The following is a 25717-nucleotide window of genomic DNA, read 5'->3' on the forward strand; positions in this document are numbered from 1 at the left end:
TAGCTTTTATGCAAGCATTGGTTACTGAAGGCCTGTTCTAGCCTGGACCGTCATGATTCAAGCATGGGGATAGAAATGAAATGATTGGGCTAGAATGGTGAGCAAGTTTTACATCTTATAATCTGAGGATTAGTTAGGGATGGGTAGAATACTTAAGGAATGTTTCTTACATATTGTGCTTATGATGGAAATGACTACTCATGGTCTTCAACCACCGTAAGTAACTCTTAGAGTGTGAAGAGGCTGTGGGTTACCCTAATGGTTAAAGCGTTCGCCTGTCAAACTGACAACCTGGTTTCGATTCCCCATATGGGGCAATGTGTGATGCCAATTTCATGTGTCCCCCCCATGAAATTGCTAGAATATTGTTAAAATAATGTAAAACCAAATTCACTCACTCCTAGAGTATGAAAAAGAAGGAGTTGTTGTGATGGAGAAATTTTGTCATTTCTGAGGGTAAACCATCCTTTGTAAGATTTTTGTCAGATAAGACCCAGTAGATTTATGTGTCTCAGTTAATACATGGACATAAGGAAGCTCCGCGAAGTCATTTTTAGCAAACTATTCATAGTTGTTGGATTTTCTTGTTAGATGGACATTTCCGTTGATCTTTTTTACACTAAAAGCTGTTATGATAAATTTCATAAGTGTAGAGACATAAGTGTAATGAGAATGGGGAGACAGGAAAAACCCTTCGTGTGATGCTCATGAGAAGTACAAAGTGGATGAAAATGTAAAATGTACAGAAATTTTCTTTGAAGATTTCCAAGATGTTTTATCCCTCATTTTTAACTCTGCGATCCCGCCGCCATAAAACCATTGCCTCCTTTAAAGGTGAAAAGCCTTCGTTTTCTCTCCGCTGACCTGAAAAATATCTGATAGGAGAGATACAATCCATTTTGTTGCCTGACTTTTGACAAATGTGGACATCTTGGCACGGGGACTTGTACAGGGACAGATGCATCAGCTTGTGTGGTGCGTACAGGGACATGAAACAAACAAAAGCTGGCTTACGGTAAGAAACAGCTCTCTTGCAAGCTTGTCAAAAACTTGTGGCAGGAAAATGTATTATGTACGCCTGGCAAGTCAAGCAGACGCAAGGTCGGTAGCATTTTGCAAGATATGGCCATTTGTTCACTGGGGAAATACATTTGGCTGGCAAGGCCTTTCACAGCATCATGTCACAAGAACATGATAAAAAATAATCTTTTTGCAGTGCCAAAATAATTTGTTGAAATTTTGCTCTCATTCTTTGGGCTTTGTTCATTTGTGCTGACTTGGGGGACACAATATCTTTGATTTTGGGCAAGTGAGGGAATTTGCTAAGCATGCAAGAGTGGGATGAAGCAAAGAATGATTCAATTGTAAGAAGGATGTCAACAGTTATCAGTCTTGTGACTACAGGATGTGTAAATGTCCACTGGGGAACCCTGGGTATTATTTATTAATGCTATGTATGCAGATTGCATAACATGATTTTCGGTTAACTAGGGGATAATTACGAGTTGAAGGGAAGGCCGAGGCAATGAAAGGCAAAAGGAATAGGGATTATTGTTCAGAATCACAGGATGTTGATGGTGCAAGTATTTTTTTGCATGATCTCATCGTGCAGCAAGTGGATGGAGAGATGAAGACTGAATACCTTGGGGGTATAAAGGTACTGTTGTGTTACACCTGTCAAAATAGAGGTGCCCAAAATGTATATAAAAAACAACAAAATTAAATATTGTCTGGTACAGCAAATTCACCTTCTGCTCACAGACTGACATGCCATGATGTTGTTATGGTAATAGTTTCCAAACAACTGGTAACATCAAGTGACATACTCTGCTGGTTGCATTCCATAAATAAATGTATTTAAAAATTATAGGGGTACCAAATTATGAGTGTGCAAGATTATGAGGGTGGCTAAATTTGCATCCAAAATACTCCTAACAAAACAAAATATAGTCTGACCAGGTCCAGAACAAACAGATCAATATTCCTGTAATTCTGATGAAGCATGATCACAAGTGCTGTTGTTGTTTTTTGGGTTTTTTTTTTGTCTGAGGCAACATTAATATATTCCACACCACACATTTCCCTGTACAGTAAGCTGTGGTCGTAGTGAACCCTGACAGGACATTAATTTTAGTTTGTTATTTCCATAGTCAATTCTGTGCATTTTTACTAAAGTTCATTGCAAGTTGCCATTGAAAAAACTTGCAAAAAAACAATAACTGTTCGTCATAGCCATCAGTTTAATATTAGCATATTCTTTCTAAACATAATTTCATGTGCAAATTTTCAGCTCAAACCCACAGACTGTTTTCCTTAAGACATTCGTTGGATAACAGTTGCAGGATATAATTGTACGGCAGGTGATCAGAAGGACATTCCCAATGCAAAACGGGCTTTTCTTGTGCAATTCTATGAAGAAACCCTTATCATTGTCCAAATCCGCTGATCACAATTTCAGTCTTGTCACCAGGGCTGGCTAAATAGTCGATAATCGAAAATGTCGTCGATAGGAAAAATTATTAATGGTTAGCGGTATGAAAATTGTAATATTGTGCATTAACTTTTGTTCTAGAAACATGTTTTAATTTTCTCATACAATATACAAATTTAAGACTTTATTCACGGTTTGCTTTTTAATTATGTTAGGGATACGGTTTTGCCAGTAGTCCTTGCAAAACATGTCACCATTCACAAGTGATGTGAAATATGTAGATACCTTTTAGAGTATTTTTCCTTTTCTGCTCAAAGATACGTCTCCGATATTTATCAATCAATAGTTAGTGAATGATTGTCAAACACTATGATTTATATTGTTAACAAATACCTTGGACAAATCAGTTTTCTTTTTGGGCAATCAAATAATGGTATCTTACTAGTCTCTGGGTAACTAGGTAGATTCCAGTTATGGTTTCAAACCATTTCATATCTGCTCAAAATGTAGCTATTAGAGTAAGCAGTAAAGTAAAGTAGAATTATTTTTCTTTGCTATTTATCATTTCTCAACAATGTCAGTAAACATTAACATAAGATATCATGTTGATTTATTCTTTCATAATTACATCATCATGAGTATGTCATAAAATCAGGGCAAGTGGAAATTTAGTCAGTTACTTTCTTAAGGTCACTTGCCCTGTGGCAAATGGCTTTTTAAAGATACTTCCTCACTCCTGTTGCCATGGTACTGGTATGCATCAACGACTACTTAACACCCAGGTGTAACATGCTCATTTGCATGATATGACTCAAAATTCTTCCAAATGAAGACACACACAGATATATAGGATTAATCAGTAAATGAGTGAATAGCTCTTTGATTGAAGTTTCCCTGTGGTGTATTTAAACATCAAGCTGTTATGAGAAAGAAAGAAATGAGAAATGCAGTTAAATAGTTGTTTGTAAAATTCTTGCACATTTTCAACCATTGTTTTACATATATATTCATAATTGTTCATGTAGTATAATTCATTTTCATTACCCAGATGTGTCATTAAAGACACTGTTTTCATAGACATTTATCACAAGCCCTGTCATATAAAATTGACATCATTATGCAATAACAACCATTTGTCATAGTGTACAAGCTGAAGTGTTGGCTTCTGCAAATTCTTAAAATACTCGGCCATGTATAGAAGCCCAGCTGTTAATCTGGAGTTAAGTGTTGACCCCGCACTGGCATTTTCATAGCTTGTTGAACAAGCAAGCAGCCATCACATTCCAATAAAGCTGCCATTTCAAGCTGATTTTTTTTAGTAATCCTCAAAAGTTCCTCATCCTCATTAAAATTTTATGAATCCTCATTATATTACTTCAGCAAAAATTATGAATTTCTTTTAAAGTTAGAATATTTCAGTGTTTTTTGTCGCTATCACTGCTTTTGTTTTTGCTTTGCTTTTTCGTTTAGATTGTCTGTTGCAGAATAAAGTAAATATCAATGTCAAAATATTGTCTAACATCTGACTGCTTTTTGCCACTGTTACAAATAGCACCTGGTCATATTAAGCCATCAAAGTATCTATCATTCCAGGTAAAGACTGAATTTCAGGGTTAGATCTTATGAGATTTGGAAGTAGTAAGCTGCATATCTAATCATTGAATCACCCCAATACTAATCTCCTGCAAATGTCATTAATCTCAGAATAGGTCCCGGGGTAGAATAGGCCTTCAGCAACCCATGCTTGCCATAAAAGGCGACTCAGCTTGTCGTAAGAGGCGACTAACGGGATCGGGTGGTCAGGCTCGCTGACTTGGTTGACGCGTGTCATCGGTTCCCAATTGCGCAGATCGATGCTCATGTTGTTGATCACTGGATTGTCTGGTCCAGACTCGATTATTTACAGACCGCCGCCATATAGCTGTAATATTGCTGAGTGCGGCGTAAAACTAAACTCACTCACTCACTCATAAATGGAGAATTGTCAAACTGAATCATTTTGTATTACCTGTGTGAGTACCAGACTTGTACAATTACTTTATACCTGAAGTATTGTGACCAGAGCTTGGTATTGTAGACCATTGTAGACCAGAACTTGGTATTGTAGACCAGAGCTTGGTATTGCAGTCCAGAGTCTGGTATTGTAAACCAGAGTCTTGTATTTTGTAGACGAGGCTTTGGTATTATGGACCAGAGCTTGGTATTGTAGACAAGAGCCTGGTATTGTAGACCATAGCTTGGCATAGGAGACCAGAGCTTGGTATTTTGTAGACGAGGCTTTGGTATTATGGACCAGAGCTTGGTATTGTAGACCAGAGCCTGGTATTGCAGTCCTGAGTCTGGTATTGTAGACCAGAGCCTGGTATTGCAGTCCTGAGTCTGGTATTGTAGACAAGAGCTTGGTATTGTAGACCAGTGCTTGGTATTGTAGACCAGAGCTTGGTATTGTAGACCAGAGCCAAGTATAGCAGTCTGGAGTCTGGTATTGTAGGCAAGAGCTTGGTATTGAAGGCAAGAGCCTGGTATTGCAGTCCTGAATCTGGTATGGTAGACCAGAGCCTGTTATTGCAGTTCTGAGTCTGGTATTGTAAGCAAGAGCTTAGTATTGTAGACCAGAGCCTGGTATTGCAGTCCTGAGTCTGGTATTGTAGGCAAGAGCCTGGTGTTGTAGACAAGAGCTTGGTATTATAGACCAGAGCATGGTATTGCAGTCCTGAGTCAAGTATTGTAGACCAGAGCCTGGTATTGCAGTCCTGAGTCTGGTATTGTAGATAAGAGCTTAGTAGTTCTTACTGACAGTTAACTAAAAGTTCAGTAAAAATAGCATCTGTGTTGATCAATATGTTGATCTTGATGATTGAATTCATGTAGTTGTTTCACATACTCAAATGAATCAAATCAAGACAGGGAAAAAATGATTTAAAAATTCGTATTTTAATTCTATCTGTAGTGGTTTTATTCAGACTGGAGACCTCAACTGAAAAGTTTTGATGAATTGTCACCCAACGCTGTACTTCGTTGTTCCAGTGGCCATGCATTGTGAACCATAACAATAAGGGGTAACCCAAATTGTGGTTTGTACCCTTAGTTATTAAATTGCCAGTCATATTTTTGTCTGTCCACATAACTTTTATTCCATGTTTCCATACCATTGTAGCCTTATTGTGGAGACTTAATAGTGACAGCAACTTGCTCTGTCTGTACTGGCAGGGGATTGGTCGCGAAGTCAACCTAACTCTTTAATGCACGAGTCGCATAATCATAACAGATTGTTGGAGCTGGAACAATGTGTTGTCATGAGAATTGTTCTGAATTTGTGTATTAATATGTTAATGGGCCCAGATTAGGTGGTATTTTTTGTCCATTCTTCTCATTATCATTTCTGGATTTTCATCAGATGATTATTACAAATGTTCCGCCTAAGCTTAGAAGAAAAAGACATCTTTGATGTTGGCTATCATTTTGCATTATTCATCAGTGCTGAGAGAAGATTATAGTGTCTGACAATGAGGTTGATAGAGTGAATTGTGATAGATTTGTCAGTTTGTAAACAAAGTTTTAATTTAATCAGTATAATGATAACAAGTTGAAACAATGCTTTGGTTGCTCTGTTGAATCATGTTCATAATATGTCATAGGTACCAACAGTGATCAAATACATAATAACATGCACAAGAAATATAATTTTATCTTTTCTCAAATGTGACATTTACCAATTCCATAACATCAAGGCTCTTGTTTTATGAGTTTGATATAAACTTTTACTGGCTGCTTTAGGAAGTTGTCTGAAGAGATGACAAGAAAACTTTGTTATCAACATGATGAGTTGTTTGTGCCACATTCACAATGGAACCTTAGATATCTTACCTACAAAATAATATTTGTGTGGAACAAAATATACCATCAAAAAAAGTAGAGGATTTGGATTTACAAGATTAATAATGTGCAATTGATGAAGCCAAGGAAGAAACAGTTGATAAAATGAAAATAAGGGAAAATGTGACAATTTATTCCATTCCTTGGAAATGTTGCATCTGTATCTATAGATATTACTTTTTCTCATATGTATTGGTATGCTCACAGAATGGAATATCCCATACTTTTTTTAATGGTGTATATACAAGATACCCTGCTGTATTTGCTAGGAACTCTGGTTTCAGGATGTCAGTAAATGTCAGTTGTTACCAGAGCCAAATAAAACACACACATTATTGTGACCCACATTATCGTGACCATGGTTTACAATTGTAGTTTTGTAATCTATCACTCAGTATTCATCGTCAATGGAAGGGATATCAAATTATTATGGTGTTAATGCTATTTCAAATACAGATATACTGAAATATACTGAAATGTATTATTCCTAATGTAATGATGCTTTCACATAAAATCATTCCGACCATTTCATCAAAATTCCGTTAAGTTATGTTGATGGGCTTTACTTTTAGCTGCATTTATGGCTGATTGGGTAAAAAAGTGTGCTCTTTTCTGGCATACTGCCCAAGGAAAGAAAAACACATCACTACATGTAGAATAACACAGGGTAAAGTAGAAAAAAAAATGGTAATATTATCACCTGAACATGTGGAAGGGATATAGTTCAGGTGTGTATTTCTCATAATAACACTTTGAATAGTCCTATGGATTCTGCAAAGAATGTGGCTTTGGGAGATAGGTGAGAAGGGATTCAGATATAATGGCATACTTGTAACAGATATACATCCATGCTTAAGCACGCTCACAGATATCCGTATTTGAGAAAACACACGTCTGGATAAGGGAGGTTGGATTGTAGTCTGTTTTGAATAATGTGTGGCTCCTGTTCTTTCTGTGACAACAAAAATGTAGTTTCAGTTGGTTTTCTTGTTAGCTGATAAATAAATAAATAAATAAATAACATTTGGTTTTCTTGTTAGTTGATAAATGAATGGATAGATAGATTCTTAATGATGATAAAGATATGTGAGAGGTTCTGTTAGGTTGTCTCCAATGTCCTACAATGTCCATCATAGTATCAGTTTATCAGCTTTGTTCCAAAAGAACTCTAAATGACAGGAGATATAAATAAATGTTCCACAAGAAGATAAGTGCACAAGTTACTGCAGTCGTGAAGAAACTCCCTAAAGTCTCCCTGTTCTTTCTTCCAAGATATCAGCTGTGGTCTGTTTTATGAGAGACAGGACACGGGAGTGTACACAGTAGTGACGATCAACTTGTTTTCAACCCCACCACTCAAGCCTTTGTCTTACCTCCCAGTTTTGACTCTTGGAATTTCGAAGCACCATTGTAACCAGTCAAAAAGTGTCATCGACACTGGGGCCTTTGTCACACTAATTGTTGACCTCTTCTCGCTGGTCACTTCAGGCTTTGCATGTCTGCCAACAGAGGGAGCATTGATGTCCACGCTTACTCTATTTTTAATCTTCGAGTAGTTGTTGTTGTGGGTGCGAGCATCTGTCTGGATGGGTATTGTTGATGCTATTGTCACCTTTCCGTTGTCAATAGATCTCTTGACCTCTAGGCTTTTAAAACTGTGGTTTTGTCCGTGTACGAGGGAATTAATTAAACGTGGCCCGTAGCTGTTTTCCAAAAGGGGCCCACCATAATGGACCTCATGTCTGGATTCGTAGAAATGCTCACCCAGGCATGCTAGTACTGTCTCCAGTCGAAGGTTGGAAATCAGTTCGTTCACTGCACCGGAAAATTTTGTCAATCACTTTTCTGGCCAGGTCACCTCTTAATTATTTTTGACTTGACTGATGGCATGTGGTTCGTCGGCTACTGCATTCTCATAATTTATCTTGGGAATATGTGCAAACTGAGGTGTGATCCTGTCTTCAGATACTCCTGCACTTTGGTGTAGTTTATTTGAAAACTTCCTTCTCAGATCAAATTGTAATCTTCTCTTGCCCATCCATGCAAATAAATGGAATATTTTCAATGGTGAATATGCCTTTGGGGTAGGCAAATTTATATTGAAAAGTTATCTTTGGAGGTGAAATACAGTTATGTTGAGAATAAATTGTATGGTACCATCACTCATGTGCTGTGGGAATTGTGTTGAAAAAAACAATACAAAAAGTCTTTAATAAACTGTCTATAGACATTTAGTTTGCAGTGCTGATCAGCTGTAATAGCCATACAGTTCACGTCACAAGGATTAGATAATACAAATGTATTACTGTTTGATGTGCACAGAGATTAGTGTCCCTTGAAATCAGTAGAGACCCTGATATTAAAACTCTTCAGTCATCCATCTTACTGTAACCCCTAAACACCAACACATATTGACTCACATGTGTCAGTAGTTGTTAACTATTTCCAATCTTTAGAAGATGTATAATATTTCATCCTTTTCAGGAATTGGCAGGGGAGATAATCCTGACTTTGGGAGAAGCCTTTGAGATTGCATACCAGATGGCACTAAAAGAGAAAGCTGAAGAAGATGCAATGGAGTTTGAAAAGAAGCTCAGTCCCAGTGACCAAGAAGACACAACTAGCGCCTCATCAAAAGCATCACTTAATACAGTATAGCACATACATAACGTGTGTTATCTCCTCTGTAAGTAAATCATCTGTGTCTCTCAATACAACATAGCATGGACATAGCTTGTATTTCCTCCTCTGTAAGTAAATCATCAATACAGTAATGTGATGGTGTGATGGTTACAATATATGGGATGTTTCAGTGAAGATGCCGTCACCATTATCCATAAAGTTCCTCAATGATTGCCCTTCGTACACAATACTGTACAGAACACATACATAATGAGTATCGTCACCTTCAGTTAACTAACAACATTACCATTGCAGTGTTGTAAATGTTACTATTGTCCTGCAGAGAGTACTCAAGGTCCTGTGTGTATACAGGGTATTATTCTTGTCAGTATGAATATTGTGGTCGTATCCACCTGGAGGCTAAATCCCGTATTTGCCTGGCTCCTCTTGTGTGACTTTGTACAATACCAATGGTCATGGTGTACAACACAATCATGTCCTTAACTGATCTCATTGTGAATGACTCATTGAACAAGATCAACATGTCTTTTATTGAATTCACCGGACATATTGCACTTTGTGATCCAATGAAGAAGACGATTTTCTCAAATCAAAATGAACAATAAATGTGAGTACGCTGACATGATTAATTTCTTCAGTCCAGCTACAAATGATTCGGGGTGTCAAGAGGGATCATTTGAAAGAGCAAACATAAATTGACGAGTCTGCGAGCCAGCGTTTCTTTCCACGATTAAGCTATATTATGAATTGTGAAACAACAATACAATTTACATCCCCTTCCCGCCGTTTGCCCGGTCGCTTTTGACTCGATATTAAATGAGAATAGAAGTCACGGGTCCACACTTTGAAAGATGGTCGTCTCGCGAGGTGGGCAGTAGGGGTAGCCATATTTGAAACAAGCAGGGCGCGAAGCTAGTAATTGTTCAACTCGGTCGCCAGTGTCGTTTGTTAATCTTGGGATGCGGGATATGTGGGTGCTGTAAAAATGAAGCGTACAAATTAAGGTTCCTCATCCTTCAATGCAGTTCGATGGTGAAGTCTTTCTTCATTTGACAGATTGAGAAAAAAACCTAATGAAGCAGATGGTGGGATACTGGGGCAAAGAATAGGACGCCCCTAAGTTGGTTGTGGTATATTCACAGATATTGTTCATGATTGTTTTGTCCGTGCTCCCTTTTGCTATGGCAAAATCCCCGAAGTAATAAATATGGTCTCGTTTGGGGGTAAAAATCTGAGGTTGATGTCAAAAATATTGCGGCCAACTCTGTTTGTGGCTTGTTATCCACACAAGGAGAAGGCAGCTCTCTCCTTCAATACAGCATTAATCAAAGACCATTAAGCCGTAGGAGAGATGCATTAGGACTGGCTTTTCAATCGCCGACAATTTCTTGTAAAAGGAAGCACTGGGAACATGTGGCAGTGATCACCAGTCTATTGTTAGCGATGATACATTGCGTCTCGTTGAGACGAGGATTTGTCGCGGATGTGCTCTGGGGGGAGACCAGTGTAGGTGTAAGTCAACCAGCCCGGCTTTATTGACTAGGCCGAAGAAGGAGAGGTGGGTAATTGTCCATTAAATATCTCCGAGATGAAATAAACTGAACATGCGGGTACTAGTATAAGCGTGGCTTGTTCCATAACCGACACCATCAGATTGGAAAACGCAATTCAATCGAGTGGAGAAAATTCTGAAAAAAGGGTCGAAGGCTGTACATTTCAAAGAGACGATGCATTTAATTTGCATACATTGGAATCCCAATCGACAGGATTAATCTCAAAGATAATAAATTAAAAGTTAATTGAGGAAACATACGCAAGAGCCCAAATGTCTTTTTGCTTGAAAGATGGATGCCTTTCTGTTCTGAGATAGGAGGCCACTTGTAATATTCTGTGCCATGACTTGATCATGTCCTTTTTTGTTGCTCAAAGACAACAATAAATGCAGCATTTTTTTTCCCTTGTTTTGTCCATATTGTTAGAACAAGCTATGCTGTTTGATAAAGGCTTCAAACCTTTGCCTTGTCTCTGTCAATCTTAAGTTGTGAACAATTTTTCATCCAAAATATTTTGATAGTGGAACATCTAAATCATTTGAACATGATTTTCTGAAGGGTTACATGGCTCACCAGGTGATGACTGAGGTCGCACAGTTCAAGACTGTCAGTATTTAAAAATATGAAGTGTTTCTGAGTTTTCAGTACAGAACACTGACAAGTCAGTTGTTAATTTAGATAACACACAGTCACTGACATTAATGTATTGTTTCTATTCTGAGGTCAGAGGTCAGTCAGTATGTGGTGTGGATTTAGTAAATGCATGTTGGTTTGTTAGACTGTGGAGAAAACCCAAGGGTGACAATCCTGGCACATATAAGCTGTGTAACTCTAAAAAGAAACTTGTAGAACGTAAGAGTGAGTGCAAATGAGTTTAGTGTTACCGTCCGAACTGTGTTCCATATGAGATATCACTTGTGTGAGATCAGACGATGTCTCCAAGGAGATATTGTTTTGGCAGTAGGTTTTGTACAATGCTATATCACTGCACTGTAAATCTAATGGCAGTATTTTGTTCATAGATGTACATTTTTCATGGAAAACTAATGGAGAATGATTCTGGATGAGAAATAGAATCTCATCCTCATGTCTACTGATATCAGTTATATCAACACTCATTGATAAAAGTAAAAATATTCTCAGCAAGTCTCAGATGTTTGTTACTTTATCAACTCTTGTTGTTTGCTATCAGAAAACACTTGGGTGAAATTCTATTTATCATCTGGGGAACACCAGAAATGGGCTTCATACATTGTACCATTGTGTGGAATCAAAACCCGGGTCTTTAATGTGACAAGTGCACGCTTATGCTACCAGCCTATCCCACCATCCCTGGAACATTAGAACAGTGTGTTGTATGAAATTCATTTAATTGTGAAACTGCATGTGAGGTGACATGTTAGATTTGTTTAGTGGAAATGTTTTGATAATAATGACACGTGTTCATTTTTCCAGATAGCTGGTTCCCCATCAGGCCACTTCAGATCATCCTTAGCATCAGGAGCTCCAGACCAATCTGCTAACATAGATCCTGGCAAGTGTATCAACTGAAGTCAGATGCAGCTAGCTCAATGAGAAGATATTACTAATATCTATAATTTTATGAATATTTAGCACTATTTGAAAGTATTTACTGGTGTAAATAGCCACCAAAGCATCATCAATGTTCCACAGTGATCATCTTAAGGCAAGCACCTGCTGGAGCTGACTACATTATTCAACCATCTTGTCCTCATTCCACGAAGCAGTGAAAGATCTCTTGGAGTAGGAGTTCCAGTGATATGAGTGACACTGGCATTATGTGAATGCCCCCTCAGTGTTTATGGATGACTGCCTCATGATCTGGGACATCACCAATCTAGTTCTACAGAAAAATGATAAAGTCATCATTGATTGAGTGATAATTTATAATGAAATCAGGAAACACTTAATTTTGATTGGTTAATCAGACGTTTCAAATCAGTGTAACCATGTCTGTTGTATGTTTGGTTCCTAGTTGATTTCAGCATGGTGTAATGCAGAGCTACAGTAATAACACAGAATGTTAATGTGCTGGATGGTCAGCTACTTCAAAGAATGACAGTGTGTCTTTCACAATTCAGCTTTGAGGGAGATTTACACAAGTGTATAAACAAACTAAAAAAAAGTATCTAAAGATGCAGCTGTACAACTTTAAGTATGACCATGCATACAATTGTTGATTTGTTTATTGATTTCTTTGTTCATGTTGGCAAGTATGCAACTTTTGGCAGAGGGGGAGGGTGCAAAGATTGTGCGATGTATGAAAATCTTTTCTAGATTTGTTTTGTTGATCTTAATACATTTTCTGAATGTATTGCAATTTTACAATTGCAGGTAGTGATTTAGAGATTCCTCGCATTGTCCTCATTAGATACTTTACTTTTTTACTTTTTTGAATTGGAAAAATATATTATGCATACAGTCATCACATTAATCAGAAAATATATTTAACATCAGATTTCAGTGTATGCCATAAGTGACCGAATTTCATGTGTAGAATCAACTTGACATTAGTTCTTGTGACCAATCATATTTACCAGTTCTTAAATTTGAACATATCCGCACGCAGGGGTCATCTCAAAATTGTGAACATATTTTATACCATTCTTTCATAAACAAAGAAAGGTTGCTTTGTAAATCATGAAATTACAATTGACATAGGATACAGTGTTCTTGTAGTTGTGTTGAAACCCACCCAGGAATGAACAGAAAGTTATCACAAGGTGTGACAGAATTTGAATTCTCTACCTGGCTTACTGCAAAACATGCCACTTCATGGAATATCTTCAATGTGCTACAATTATAAGACTGTTTTTTTCAGTTTCATTTGTTTTTTCCATATCAATGTAACATGTTATTGCATATCTTTTAACATTTTTGTAAATTTTGAGATGACCCCCAAGATAACCAAATACTGTGTTTTAGGAGCTTCACCATTCCACTCGTGTTTTGATTCCTGTTGTTTATGTGCAACTTGTAGTATTTTTATGTTATTTATTTCAAGTATGTTCACATCCCACTCAGATTTTTGTGTACATTATTTTGCTTATGAAAGTAGAAAATGATTGTTTTCATGTTAGTGTCTCGCTTGATCTCTCTAATGTGAATGGAATTTACACACAAATTTTCATGTAAATTGAATTTACATACAGCATAATTTGGAACCTGTATGCATCTTTCGGCAGAGATAAAATGTATAGTATCGCTGTTGTTTTAGCAACAAGTTACTCTTTGCATTTCAGTCATACCCTGCATTGTTTTATGTGCTTGATGTCAGACAAGACGTGTATTGATAAATCAACATTTCACCATGTGGATATCTAGCAGGTCTTCCAGGTCTTCCTTGATACAGGTATCAAAATGGAACACACTGTGTTTCTCTACTTCTCACAGATATTCTGTTCTTTAAAAATAATACTTTTTTTCTTAGGTTAAATATTGTCAAAGTGTTAACCAAAAGTAATTGCATGATATCTTAATTTACCTAAATTATTCTCTTAATTTCTTGATTGAAAAGAATATATCCTAGAATATATCAAAGAATTGTCATATCAATCAGTTTGAATTTCTTTCCACATACATCAGAACGCATGTAGCTGAGGTGGAACATGTGCATCTAAAACACATACAACATTCATAACTTACTACCTGAAAAGCATAATTTTTTCTTGCACTGAACATTGTTGCCTTCAGTTTGATAAATCTATTATAGTTTGATACATTAGGTTTACAAAACATCGCTTAAAATCACCTGTTGATACTAAACTTGACAGTAAACCCTACGTGTGTAAATTGCTGCCCTACTGATAGAACTAGAGAATACTTCGTAGTAAGAGTAAATGAGAGGACTGGTCATTCAGTTGTACTAGGTTGGATACTGGAATGGAGTGAGTGAGTGAATGCTTGTTCCTCACATTGTTGTATATTGTCTGTTACTCTCTATAGTGTATAATTTACTTAAAGCCATGAGCTTTCAATATAGTAATAATTTCAAAGTATTTCATGAGATTGGATATTTTCCATTTAATTAATGAATATGTATGTGGTTTTGGAAAAAAAGCAACTGCTGAACATGTATCTTTTGCTGCTACTTGTAAGAAATGTTCAGTTTACATTTTGTAATAAAATTTGTAATGAAATTGAACAGACATAGTTTTATGCAAAGTATTTGTTGAATATTTTCATTTGGGTTTCTACTTTATTGACACATGGATATTGCTGCTAGGTTTTGCTTAAGAATAAAAATGGCTATGAATGTCACTCTATGGAATATCTAGAGCTTACGATTCATGTCTTGAGAAAATATTGCAATTAAATGTTGAAAGAGCATGTGCAAGTTGTACACTGACGTGTTCATGTTGAGTACTTCAGTGACAATACGCCTGTAGATGCCTTGTAAGGCATGTGAGTGCTGTACTGACTGTCATGATTTTATTATGTACAGCCTGATGAAGATACTGCTTCTTATTGTAAATTGTATATATCTTGGAATGTTTGTAAATACTTAACAAGCGCATTTCTTTCAACGAATGACATGTAATATCATCAAATTGTCAGAATTGTATTAACAAATGTCATGAATTATTGCTCTGTGTGTCAGTTCATATTTCTGTACATTTTTATATGTCATGTTTCAGTCATGCAGCCGTATGTAACTGTTAACAACGTTGTTTTTGTTTCTACAAATGTATTGGCTGTCATCTACCACATTTACCACAATAGTTGTCAAGGGTACGTACATACTAGTATTTAAGAAAGGGTGCTCGTTTGTACCCAACTGTCTTCAAATGTGTATGAAGCTGTTAACTTTTTTGATAACAGTAGGCAGCTTGACAGTTTCTGTGAACCCCAAGAAAAAATATGAACTATATTGTATAGTGTCAAGTTTGTAAAGGGCACTTACAAGAAAAACTGCAGACTTGTCAGGTAGTTGAACTGGACCATTTGACACAGTGAAAATGGTGTGGATGATCATCTGAAACACAGATGCTTCACACAACATTCCTGCATGGCCCCCAGTCTACCGATTAGTCTGCACGTTTACATAGGGGTGGTGGGGTAGCCGAGCGGTTAAAGCATATGCCCATCATGCAGAGGACCTGGGTTTGATTCCCCGCATGGGTACAGTGAGTGAAGCCTATTTCTGGTGTCCCCTGCTGTGATATTGCTGGAGTAAAACCATACTCATTCACTCAGGTTTTCATTGTAAGTGGATGAGGAGTAATCGTGCAGAAGGTTTTGCTCCAATTATTATTCATTACAAATGATGGATGGAAAGAAAAATACACATTTGTTTTGCTTCATAAATATATTTGTAATCATACCTTCTCAAACCCTTGTCCTCCCTAAAATGAATTTTAAATGGTCAGCCCCCCATGATCTCTGATGTATCTTGTTCACAAAGCTGTTATCATTAACTGTATTATGGCTTCATGGACTGAAATATTTCAGTTAGGAGATGGTATATGTGCTGAACTACGCAACCTGTACTTATAGTTGAACGTACTGACATATTGTGTTGCAGACCCAAATCTGTTTTCTGTATAACATATGTACAGCTTTTTCTGTTGCTTGTATTTCAAAGGAAAATCTGTTTTGTTGTGTGAGAGGAGAAAGATTTTGTGTATTTATGCAATGACCAGGTATTCTCTACCAACTACACTGGGTAAATGAAAGCTATTCTCAACCAACTACACTGGGTAAATGGAAGCTATTCTCTACCAACTACACTGGGTAAATGAAAGCTATTCTCTACCAACTACACTGGGTAAATGAAAGCTATTCTCTACCAACTACACTGGGTAAATGAAAGCAATTCTCGACCAACTACACTGGGTAAATGAAAGCTATTCTCTACCACCTACACTGGGTAAATGAAAGCTATTCTTGACCACCAGCACTGGGTAAATGGAAGCTATTCCCTACCACCTACACTGGGTAAATGAAAGCTATTCTCTACCACCTACACTGGGTAAATGAAAGATATTCTCTACCACCTACACTGGGTAAATGAAAGCTATTCTCGACCAACTACACTGGGTAAATGGAAGCTATTCTTGACCAACTACACTGGGTAAATGGAAGCTATTCTTGAGTCTTGACCAAATTGCAGTGTTCTGAACAATATACATTACTCAACATACGCTAAGGATCAAAACAGTCTTCTGTTAATGATATGGCCCTCTCAAACTTTGAGTATCATGTGACCAATTTAGCCAAAAGCTTTCTTGAAAATACCATCTACCATTTTGTAGAAGAGAAAGGTGTTCCAGAGACACGAGGTTCTTATTGTGAGCCACACAACGTTCTTGCCGTTAGATCAGATTGATGGTTGATAGACCTCTGCTTTCTGCTATACCTGTAGGTTTTCTCTCCCTTGACCAGACAGACTGGACATAACCTGATTTGACCTAACAACTGCTTATTCCCTTAAAGGAGCTACCGTTTGAATAGGGGAAGAGATAAGTGTCCAAAGAATATAAATTCTTATTCCCAATGCCCCATGAAAATGTAAGTGTTCTGGTCCCAAACTCTGAACACTGAACCAAACGAGTACAAAAATAAAAGCAATTTTGTTATCCCAGTTGTGTCTGAATGTGATCTGAGGAGACAAGCATCTTTATGTAGACTGGAACAGTACTGAGCAAAAAATGAAGAAATCTTTTTCTCTTCTTTTTTAAAAACTAAAATCCTGCCAGTTTTCTGTCCTCCATTTGTGAAAGAGCAGAAACAGAAGTCATATTTTTTTAAGTAAACAACACGTTGATCTCAAGATATTGGGAAAGATCTACCTCATTTAGACCACAGTTATAAAGTTTGGGAACAAAAATTTATATCTGCCCACTAAACATCCGTGGTATTTGTCATGTGATTGTTTTGAGCAGGGAAAATGTATTTCAGATGCACTCAGTTGTACTCATTTCATGGAATAGTGATGAAGTTTGCCAAAGGAGATAACTTTTTTTTCTTTTTTTTTTCTTTTTTGTGATGTGCGCTTTTTTCACGTTGGTATGCTTGCGAGCTGAGTGTGCATGCATTTGCATGTGTGACTGTCCCCTGTACAGAAAAGACTAAGATTCTGTGTACATACTTCACTCATGTCTTACGTCTCCCCACTGACTTGTTTGTATAGTTTGCAAAACAAATAAAACCATATAGAAATTACACGGAACTCTTGTTATTAATGACCGCCTCTGGGGTCTTATGGGTAGGGTGTCCGCCGCCAGAGCAGGAATGTTCGTTTGATCCTTGGCCTGGTATACCAAAATACTTGATTGTTGCTCCGGCTGACGTTCAGCATTGGGAGTGCGTGAGTGAGTTTACTTATTAGCTGGTTTTAGCAATATTCCAGCAACATCAATGCGAGCACGAGAAATGGGCGTCACACATTGTGCTCATGAATCGAACCAGGTCAGCATGGGAAGCTTTGCTCGTCACGCCGAAGGCCCGGGTTTGATTCCCCACATGGGTACAGTGTGTGAAGCCCTTTTTCTGGTGCCCTTTTTCACGCCGTTATATTGCTGGAATATTGATAAAAGCGGCGTAAAACTGAACTCTCTCGCTCACTCACTGGGAAGTATGACTTGGACCAGCTGTTACACTGTTTTGGGGTAGGGTATCCATTTTCAGCTCAGCGTTAGCGAATAATACTAGAACTGGTCAGCGCGGAGTTGAAATACTGTTTAGGTGTGGGGGTATCCTTTTTCAACTGCACCTCCGAGCCGATCTACTGTTTCTGGGTGGGGTGTCCATTTCCAGTAGTAGAGAATGAAGCCAGGAATGACTAGCTCGGAGTTGGAATTCTGTTTCTTTGTGGGATATCCCTTTTCTGCTGCAGCTCTGAATAGGTATAGGTGTCCATTTTCAATTAGACTTTAGGGAATAGAACCAAGACCGGCCAGCTCGATGTCGATATATTGTTTCTGTGTTGGGGATCCATTTTCAACCCCAACTGGGAAGTCGGTATACTGGTTATGTTTTCCGACTGCATCATGGCGTCTCGGTGGACTAATACAAAAAAATGGCATAACTTTGGATCCAGTACAAGGAGCCACAAATGCGCCTTCACATACATTCCTAGTTTGAAAAACACAGTAAGCTTGAATACAACGTGAAACACCATCGCACCCTACCTGTTATCAAAGACTGTAAGCAATGACTTATTTTGTTCGTAGGGGCTCGCATGGCTTAGTTGTGTATGCCTAAAAGTCCCGTTGGTCATCTTGGCCAGCACTAAAAGAATCGATACACGACCGCTTCACTTGTTTCAACAGGTCCGGGGCAGCGGGGAAGCCCAGTGGTTAAAGCGTTCGCTCTCACCCAACAATCCAGGTTCGATTCCTGATATGGGTACATTGTGTGAAGCCTATTTCTGGTGTTCCCAGTCGCGATATATATTGGTGGAATATTGCTAAGAGCAGCGTAAACCTTACTGAAGTCTAGATTAATTCAAAGGCGTTAGCGTACTTTACCAGACTGGAGGAAGCACGACTGACTCATTTTGGCAGAACGTGATGAGCGATATCAGTGTTAAACTATGACACTGAGTCAATACCGACTTCCTGATTCAATATCGCGGATCTGTTTGTTCTATCTCCACACTACAGGCACACCTATAGTTAGCGTTCAGACAGCGAGATTCGAGTTGTGTCTTACAAACTGATCTGAGATAGCATTGATCTTGTTATCATTTAGTAAGTGTGGATATGTATACAGGCCACATAGACGTGATTTTAAAGAGGTCATTTTCAAGTCCTGGTCTAGACAGTAGCCGGATATGGCTGTTGTCAAATGCAGCGGGTAACCTTTGTATTGTGGCGCTTGGTGTTGGCCGTTCTGTCACAGTGTTAAAGACGGTCGGATGACCATTTGGTTCAGGTTATCGCTGATCACTGGTTCGCTCAGCCTGTCTCATATACGGTGTTAAACAACCAACCAACCTTCCACACAACACCAACACCACCAGAAAAAAAGAATAAAAAACAAAGCAAGTCAAAAGCTGACAGAACTCTCCATCCTTCCTCGTACAGGTAGGCTGATAACGAAGTACACATACTAGTATATTAGGTGACGTTGAGCCCGAGTGTCGTCTTAGTTTATGGTTGAGGAGATCATGTCGTCATTGATGTCGTGACTGATCTGCTTTAACGCCGATGGGAACAGTATTTTAGTTATATCACAAAGTGCTAGCTGCTTTCTTTTGGAGGGGTGTCTCAGGTTTCAGTGAGTTGTAACCCTCCACAAGTACCAATTTCAACTAGAACTAGAATCACAGAAAGTACGTAGCGCGTTATTAGTAGATTTCAGCTGGAGGTTAACTCACTGACGATAACAGTACCTGAACCATGGGGTCATAAAATAGCTTATGTTAGAACTGTAGTCGCATGAGGCATTTGTATTAAATAATATTTTGGAATTAAGGATTACACATTTCGAATATGTTTTTGATGTACGCTGCGTTTAACCTTCCTTGGAACGTTCCTTTTGTGACAGACTTGCAAACAAGACTCCATCACTGATAGTGCCATCCCAGTGGCTTTCAGCTAAATCTTCCATTAAGGACACTTTGGATGCATGTGTAAGAGTGTGTTTGATGGATATGGTATGACATGACTGGTGATTGTTGCATCTCTCGTCTGATTACGTCAGTTGCATCCCAACGGAGGTGTCGCTCCCGACGAACTTCACGCCAATGTCACTCTGCCCTTACGGCGTGAAATTTTTTTCCGTCTACTTTAAAACATGTTCGCCACATTAAGGTAGGCCTTGTCCATTGGAGCACGCCGTCATGCTGAACCCGGAGTGCCGACTCTTTACGCCTTTACCAATCAACTGTGAAGCAATACAGGCATCAAATGATGCTCTTCACGACTCTACCGCTCGCTGTGAAATGTTCAAAGGTTGTAATCTGTGCTAAAACGTCCACATTTATGTAACGGAGGGACGGTATTATTTGGAGGCACGAGTGCATTGAACCGTGTTGTGATACCCGGCGGATGACTGATCTTTGCAGCACCTTCTGAAGCCCATGTGTTTGTACAAGAAACACTCTAATGCCGTCATAACACGCCCGTGCCAGACTCGTCAGATGCAACACATTTTGGTGGTGACGGTTGGAGGAGGAAGAGCAGACGACACTTCCTGCTTTGCCGTCTGCTCCACTATTGTCAGATGGAAAAAAGCATGAAAAAATAATCTATGATCTACGAGCATATGTTGCCCATGGGTGACACTGACGGTAAGCGGGCGTAAAGGAAATGAGATTTACCACTTGCTTTGATAATACCCCGTTGTTTAATTCAAGGGAGATAGTGCCAAAGTAAGAGAATAATACGCACTACGAGGGCGTAGACCACGATGACAACGATGATGATGATGATGATGATGATGATGATGATCAGCTTCTGACTATAGTTTCGTGTTTGGGAAATACACGCCAGCAGAGAGAATAAAACATTAGCGCGTTGTCTTCCCGAATTAGCTCCAGGAAGCAGTAAGTTTCTCACAATTCAAAAAGACAGGTTCTCCGAGCATGATTGAACGGCAGACAACCCGTCCTTGATGTCTCTCGACAATGGCTCAATGTCGTCTGTTCTTCGTTTCCCAGCGACTGTGGAATACATGTGCCATATTTCACTGTATATGCCCCTACACTGTAGGAAGCACCGTCGAAATGGGGCGACTCGACCCGTATGCTTAACACACTCATATAACGGGTCATTGTCCTCCAGTACGTCTGTGAACCTCCATGGCGGATCTACCTCCGTACTTCAAATAAACACACCCCCAGAAGGGAAGATGGTTGAAGAATACCACCTGTCTGTAATTAAACAAGTATGTCATATATGCCTGATTAGTTGTGTTATATTATCTCTGTGTTAATACTGATAGGGTGGAGTGAGTGAGTGAGTGAGTGAGTGAGTGAGTTTGGTATACTCTGGAACGATCAAGAAATCGGCATCACAGATTGTATCCATGTTCGGAATAGAACCAGAGCTCCTTGCCTGTCGAGCAAACGCCCCATCCAGTACACCACTCTCCGCCCGGCTATGACCGAATACATACTGAACAATAATAGGAATGAATATCTAGCATATGTGTCCGTCCGTCAAAATATAACACGTGAATCTTGATATGATCATATTTCTCCAGTTTTCACGTTTGTAGAGAAACATTTCAAGTGAAGTTTAAGTCTGTTTAACTGCTCTTAGATCCGTACTTCGAATCTGATTTTTGTAGGGAACCTTTGAACTTAGGTTCGAATGGTGCACATGGTTGGTCTTGATTAAATATCTTGGGGTGTCTGCACCGTGGGCTTCACCAAAGTGGCACACAGTATTTTAATTGTGGAAACATCCTACATGGACGGGCAGCCTCATAGAAGTAAACTAGGTAACATTTGTTCAATCCCGCACCCCTTCCATAGAACGAACACCCCCAGAGTTACACAGCGTCAAACAATCCTCACTTGTTCACCTGCTGCATGACGGTTGCAGGCCGACACGTGGTAATCCGCAGAAATTCTGCCGTATGAATGTGAAAATCAAACCAGACTACAGGGGACATTTTTTATTGAAAGAAGCAGCTGATCGCATGACACCGAAAGCATTTATGAAACATGTACTTGTTCAACATGATATTTTAACAGCTGTTTGAACAAGACATAAAATGAATCTCTTACACATCTCTGAGAGTCTGTTTCTAAAAGCCGACAAACAATATTCGTCACATATATGCTAAAACGATGTGAGAAATCTGACAGAAAGAAATTACTGCACTCGATACTTTCAGAAACCTTTTCACAACAAAATACTATTTCGAAATGTATCTGAACCGTTTTCGTTCGACACCTTTTGAAGAAAACCTGCTGTGAGGTAAATGATAGCTAACAGACATCCGTCTCTCTGCATCTGCATCCACCCGTACATGTCACATGTATCTTACACTTACGGGGATACTGGGTACAGACAGACATATATATGTAATTGGGTTCAGTGTCCTGCAGTACATCAATACGTCACCAGCAACTTCTTGCTTGTCGTTAAGACGCGACTTACACCATTCGGAGTGTACAGTCTAAGTAAACGTATCCTCAGTACGTTTCATAACACTCCACCACTGAGTCCAACAAAACCTTGTGGGAGGTCGCGTCAGGTAACCTTTGAGATTGACCAATCAGAACACAGCTTACCAAATCGCGAAAGTGCACATTCGCACATCCCTTATGAACTTTTATATCTCGAAAAGGTTCGTACCCGAACGATTCCGAATGCTATTTAGCGTACGATCGCTTCCGGGTGATGCACACGGCGTACGTACTGCCATGACAACGGTGAGTAAACAGTCGCTGAAAATAGTGTTTTTGACAATATTCAAGGACGTTAATTTGCGGAAATACTAGCTAATGGTAACCATGTCAACAAAAACCCCAAAGCGTATATACTGCAGGTCAAATAACTGTGTTCTATGCTGATTTTTGTTTGTGGAGAGATCTGTGTCGGTGACCTGAATATTTTGAAAGTGCCCCCGATCCCTAAATAGTAGCCGTTGTCTGATTGGTTAAATCTATTTAACCGTCTCGCATTTGATTGGACCGTCATTGGTTGCTCAAAGGTTACCTGATGCGACCTTCTACTAGGTTTTGTCAGACTCAGTGGTGTAGTGCAACGAAATACACTGAAACGAAGTTTACTTAGACTGTCGGAGGGTAGACAAGACTTGATATGTCATCGTATCTCAGTCGCACAGATCGATCTTCATGATGTCAGTCACTGGATTCTCTGCGAAAGACGCAATTATTCCAGACCATATCGCATGCATGGTCCTGTGTTGAGTGCAGCCTGTGAATCCCTTTGATGTTATGGATCGCCATGATATTTCTCGAATATCGGGGTGGTGGGGTAGCCTTGTGGTCACGCCGAAGACCCAGCATCGATTACCCATATGAGTACGATGTAGAAAGCCAATTTCTGCTTTTCCCCGCCGTGATATTGCTGGAATATTGCTGAAAGCGGCTTAAAACGATACTCACTCACTGTAACAAAGGAAATCTTGCAAACATGAACACCTGGGATCTCTTTCTTCCCAACATCAACACTGGTTGTTTCTACTTGAGTTATCGCTGGTGAGATACAGAGGACATAGTGAGTTCTATTCTGCTGGGGCAGATCCTGTCGTCCCTGGTACCAGTGTGAACGGCAACCTACAAAACGAAAGTAACATCCTGTGAGGACCGACATCTATAGCGGTCAGTGTGAAAGACGCTCTGTGAAACCTCAGTCCGAGGTAGAAGCTTTGTATGCTTCTAGCCTGATAAAGTTTCCATCTGTCTGTGGTTCTAAAACCATAATATAGCACGAACGGAACACCATACATTGTAGTTTGTTTACTGTTTAACGCCACACTCAGCTACTTATCGACAATCGAGTCTGGTGTCTCCTACGACCCCACCCTCAACTACGATTCTTCACCAGACGAACAAATATTCAAATTCAATAATATTCAAATAATGAAAACATGCTAATAATTTGATATTGAATGTACAATCACCCGAGAACACCCGATTAACGAATCCCAATCCTTTTTACTCAAAACTGCCAATAGAAAATGTATTAATGAAACGGGGTCTTAAACGTCAACATTGTAAACACATTAGTCGAGAGTTGAGCGTGGTGAATGTGTTGGGTGGCCCCTGTGTAAATCATCACAAACACTGGGCCTGCATAACTGGCTTACACTGACATCTATTATTTATTTAACGACTGTCCATTGTTTAAATCAAATTGATCAGACATTTACAAGAATTTACCCCATGGCGACGACAAAGTTAAATGGAAGTATTCCGTTCCTATTTAAGAGCATCTTGAACGTCACGGAAACGTTGTCGCCATTCAAAATAAAGAAAGACGCCTTCTTCGACAGCCACATCCCTTGATGGTCATAAACCAAGGTTGACAATGATGTCGTTGTGTCGTCTAGTTGCAGGCACGTCATGACAACAGCGATCTGAGTCGGCGCGTCCCCAAGGGAACGACGCCTAAGTAGGGTCATCGATCACCCAGACCCTCAGTCGGGGACTAATTGTGACAAATATTAGGTATTAATGAGACCCGTTCGCTTGGCCTTAATACGAAATGTGATTGCAACTACCAAACGTTTTCTCTGAACGCTTCAAAGAAATGTTATATTTCAAACAAGCTCAATTGACCAGCTCTCGTTGTCTCAGCGAGACGAGTAAAAGCATAGCGTGGCCAATTTCAATGACTGTACATCTAGGTTTATGAGGGATTTCCGGGTGGATCAACGATAAAATCTGAAGTGGATAAAAGGTGGGATGACCATGCAAACCTCACAGTCATATCAGAACGCACTAAAGGTGACAGCTAGAAAACAAATTAACACATTTATTTCTCATCCTATAAAAACGGTAAAAACGATGTACAGCATACCTATGATTTGGCTGCCTGTCAGATTCGTGTGTAGATCCTCAGGCTAACGTAATGTATTCTGAACATGGCTCGCTGCGGCGTTAAATAACATCCATCCATGTTGCACCGCCTGTCAGCCACAGACACGTGTCATCCAAGTCAGCTAGTCTGACCACCCGATCCCGTTAGACGCCTCTTACGACAAGCATAGTCGCCTTTTATGGCAAGCATGGGTTGCTCAAGGTCTATTCTACCCCAGACCTTCACGGGTGGTGATAGAAATGGTTGCGAACTACTTACGAGGGAATGTTCTTTCGGGATTCAACTAGTCCAGTTGTCGTAATGCTCAGAACACTGACTGGCCAACAGTGGAGTTCATATTACGAGGCATAGAGAAGACCGAGAGGTCATCATACTACATGACTTACAGAAGACAGGGAGGTCATCATAGTACATGACTTAGAGAAGTCAGAGATGTCATCATACTACATGACTTACAGAAGACAGGGAGGTCATCATAGTACATGACTTACAGAAGATAGAGAGGTCATCATACTACATGACTTACAGAAGACAGGAAGGACATCGTACTACATGACTTACAGAAGACAGAGGGGTCATCATACTACATGCCTTACAGAAGACAGGGAGGTCATCATAGTACATGACTTACAGAAGACAGAGAGGTCATCATACTACATGACTTACAGAAGACAGGGAGGTCATCATACTACATGACTTACAGAAGATAGAGAGGTCATCATACT

The 25717-nt window shown here is 39.2% G+C and overlaps 1 protein-coding gene across 2 annotated transcripts in view; it reads left to right on the forward strand.

Moving 5' to 3' along the window:
* LOC137261298 (ankyrin repeat and SAM domain-containing protein 1A-like) overlaps positions 1-17686 on the forward strand; it is a 166213-nt gene extending 148527 nt beyond the window's left edge. For both annotated transcript variants that reach the window (XM_067799022.1, XM_067799021.1), the window contains exons 25-26: positions 8792-8993; positions 11959-17686. In XM_067799022.1, the coding sequence (XP_067655123.1) occupies positions 8792-8965 (174 nt within the window). In that variant the 3' untranslated portion in view covers positions 8966-8993; positions 11959-17686. The remainder of the gene's footprint in view (positions 1-8791; positions 8994-11958) is intronic.
* The last annotated feature ends 8031 nt before the right edge of the window (positions 17687-25717 follow it).

This window comes from Haliotis asinina, chromosome 14 (genome assembly GCF_037392515.1).
Source record: "Haliotis asinina isolate JCU_RB_2024 chromosome 14, JCU_Hal_asi_v2, whole genome shotgun sequence".
In the NCBI taxonomy this organism is placed as follows: Eukaryota; Metazoa; Mollusca; class Gastropoda; order Lepetellida; family Haliotidae; genus Haliotis; species Haliotis asinina.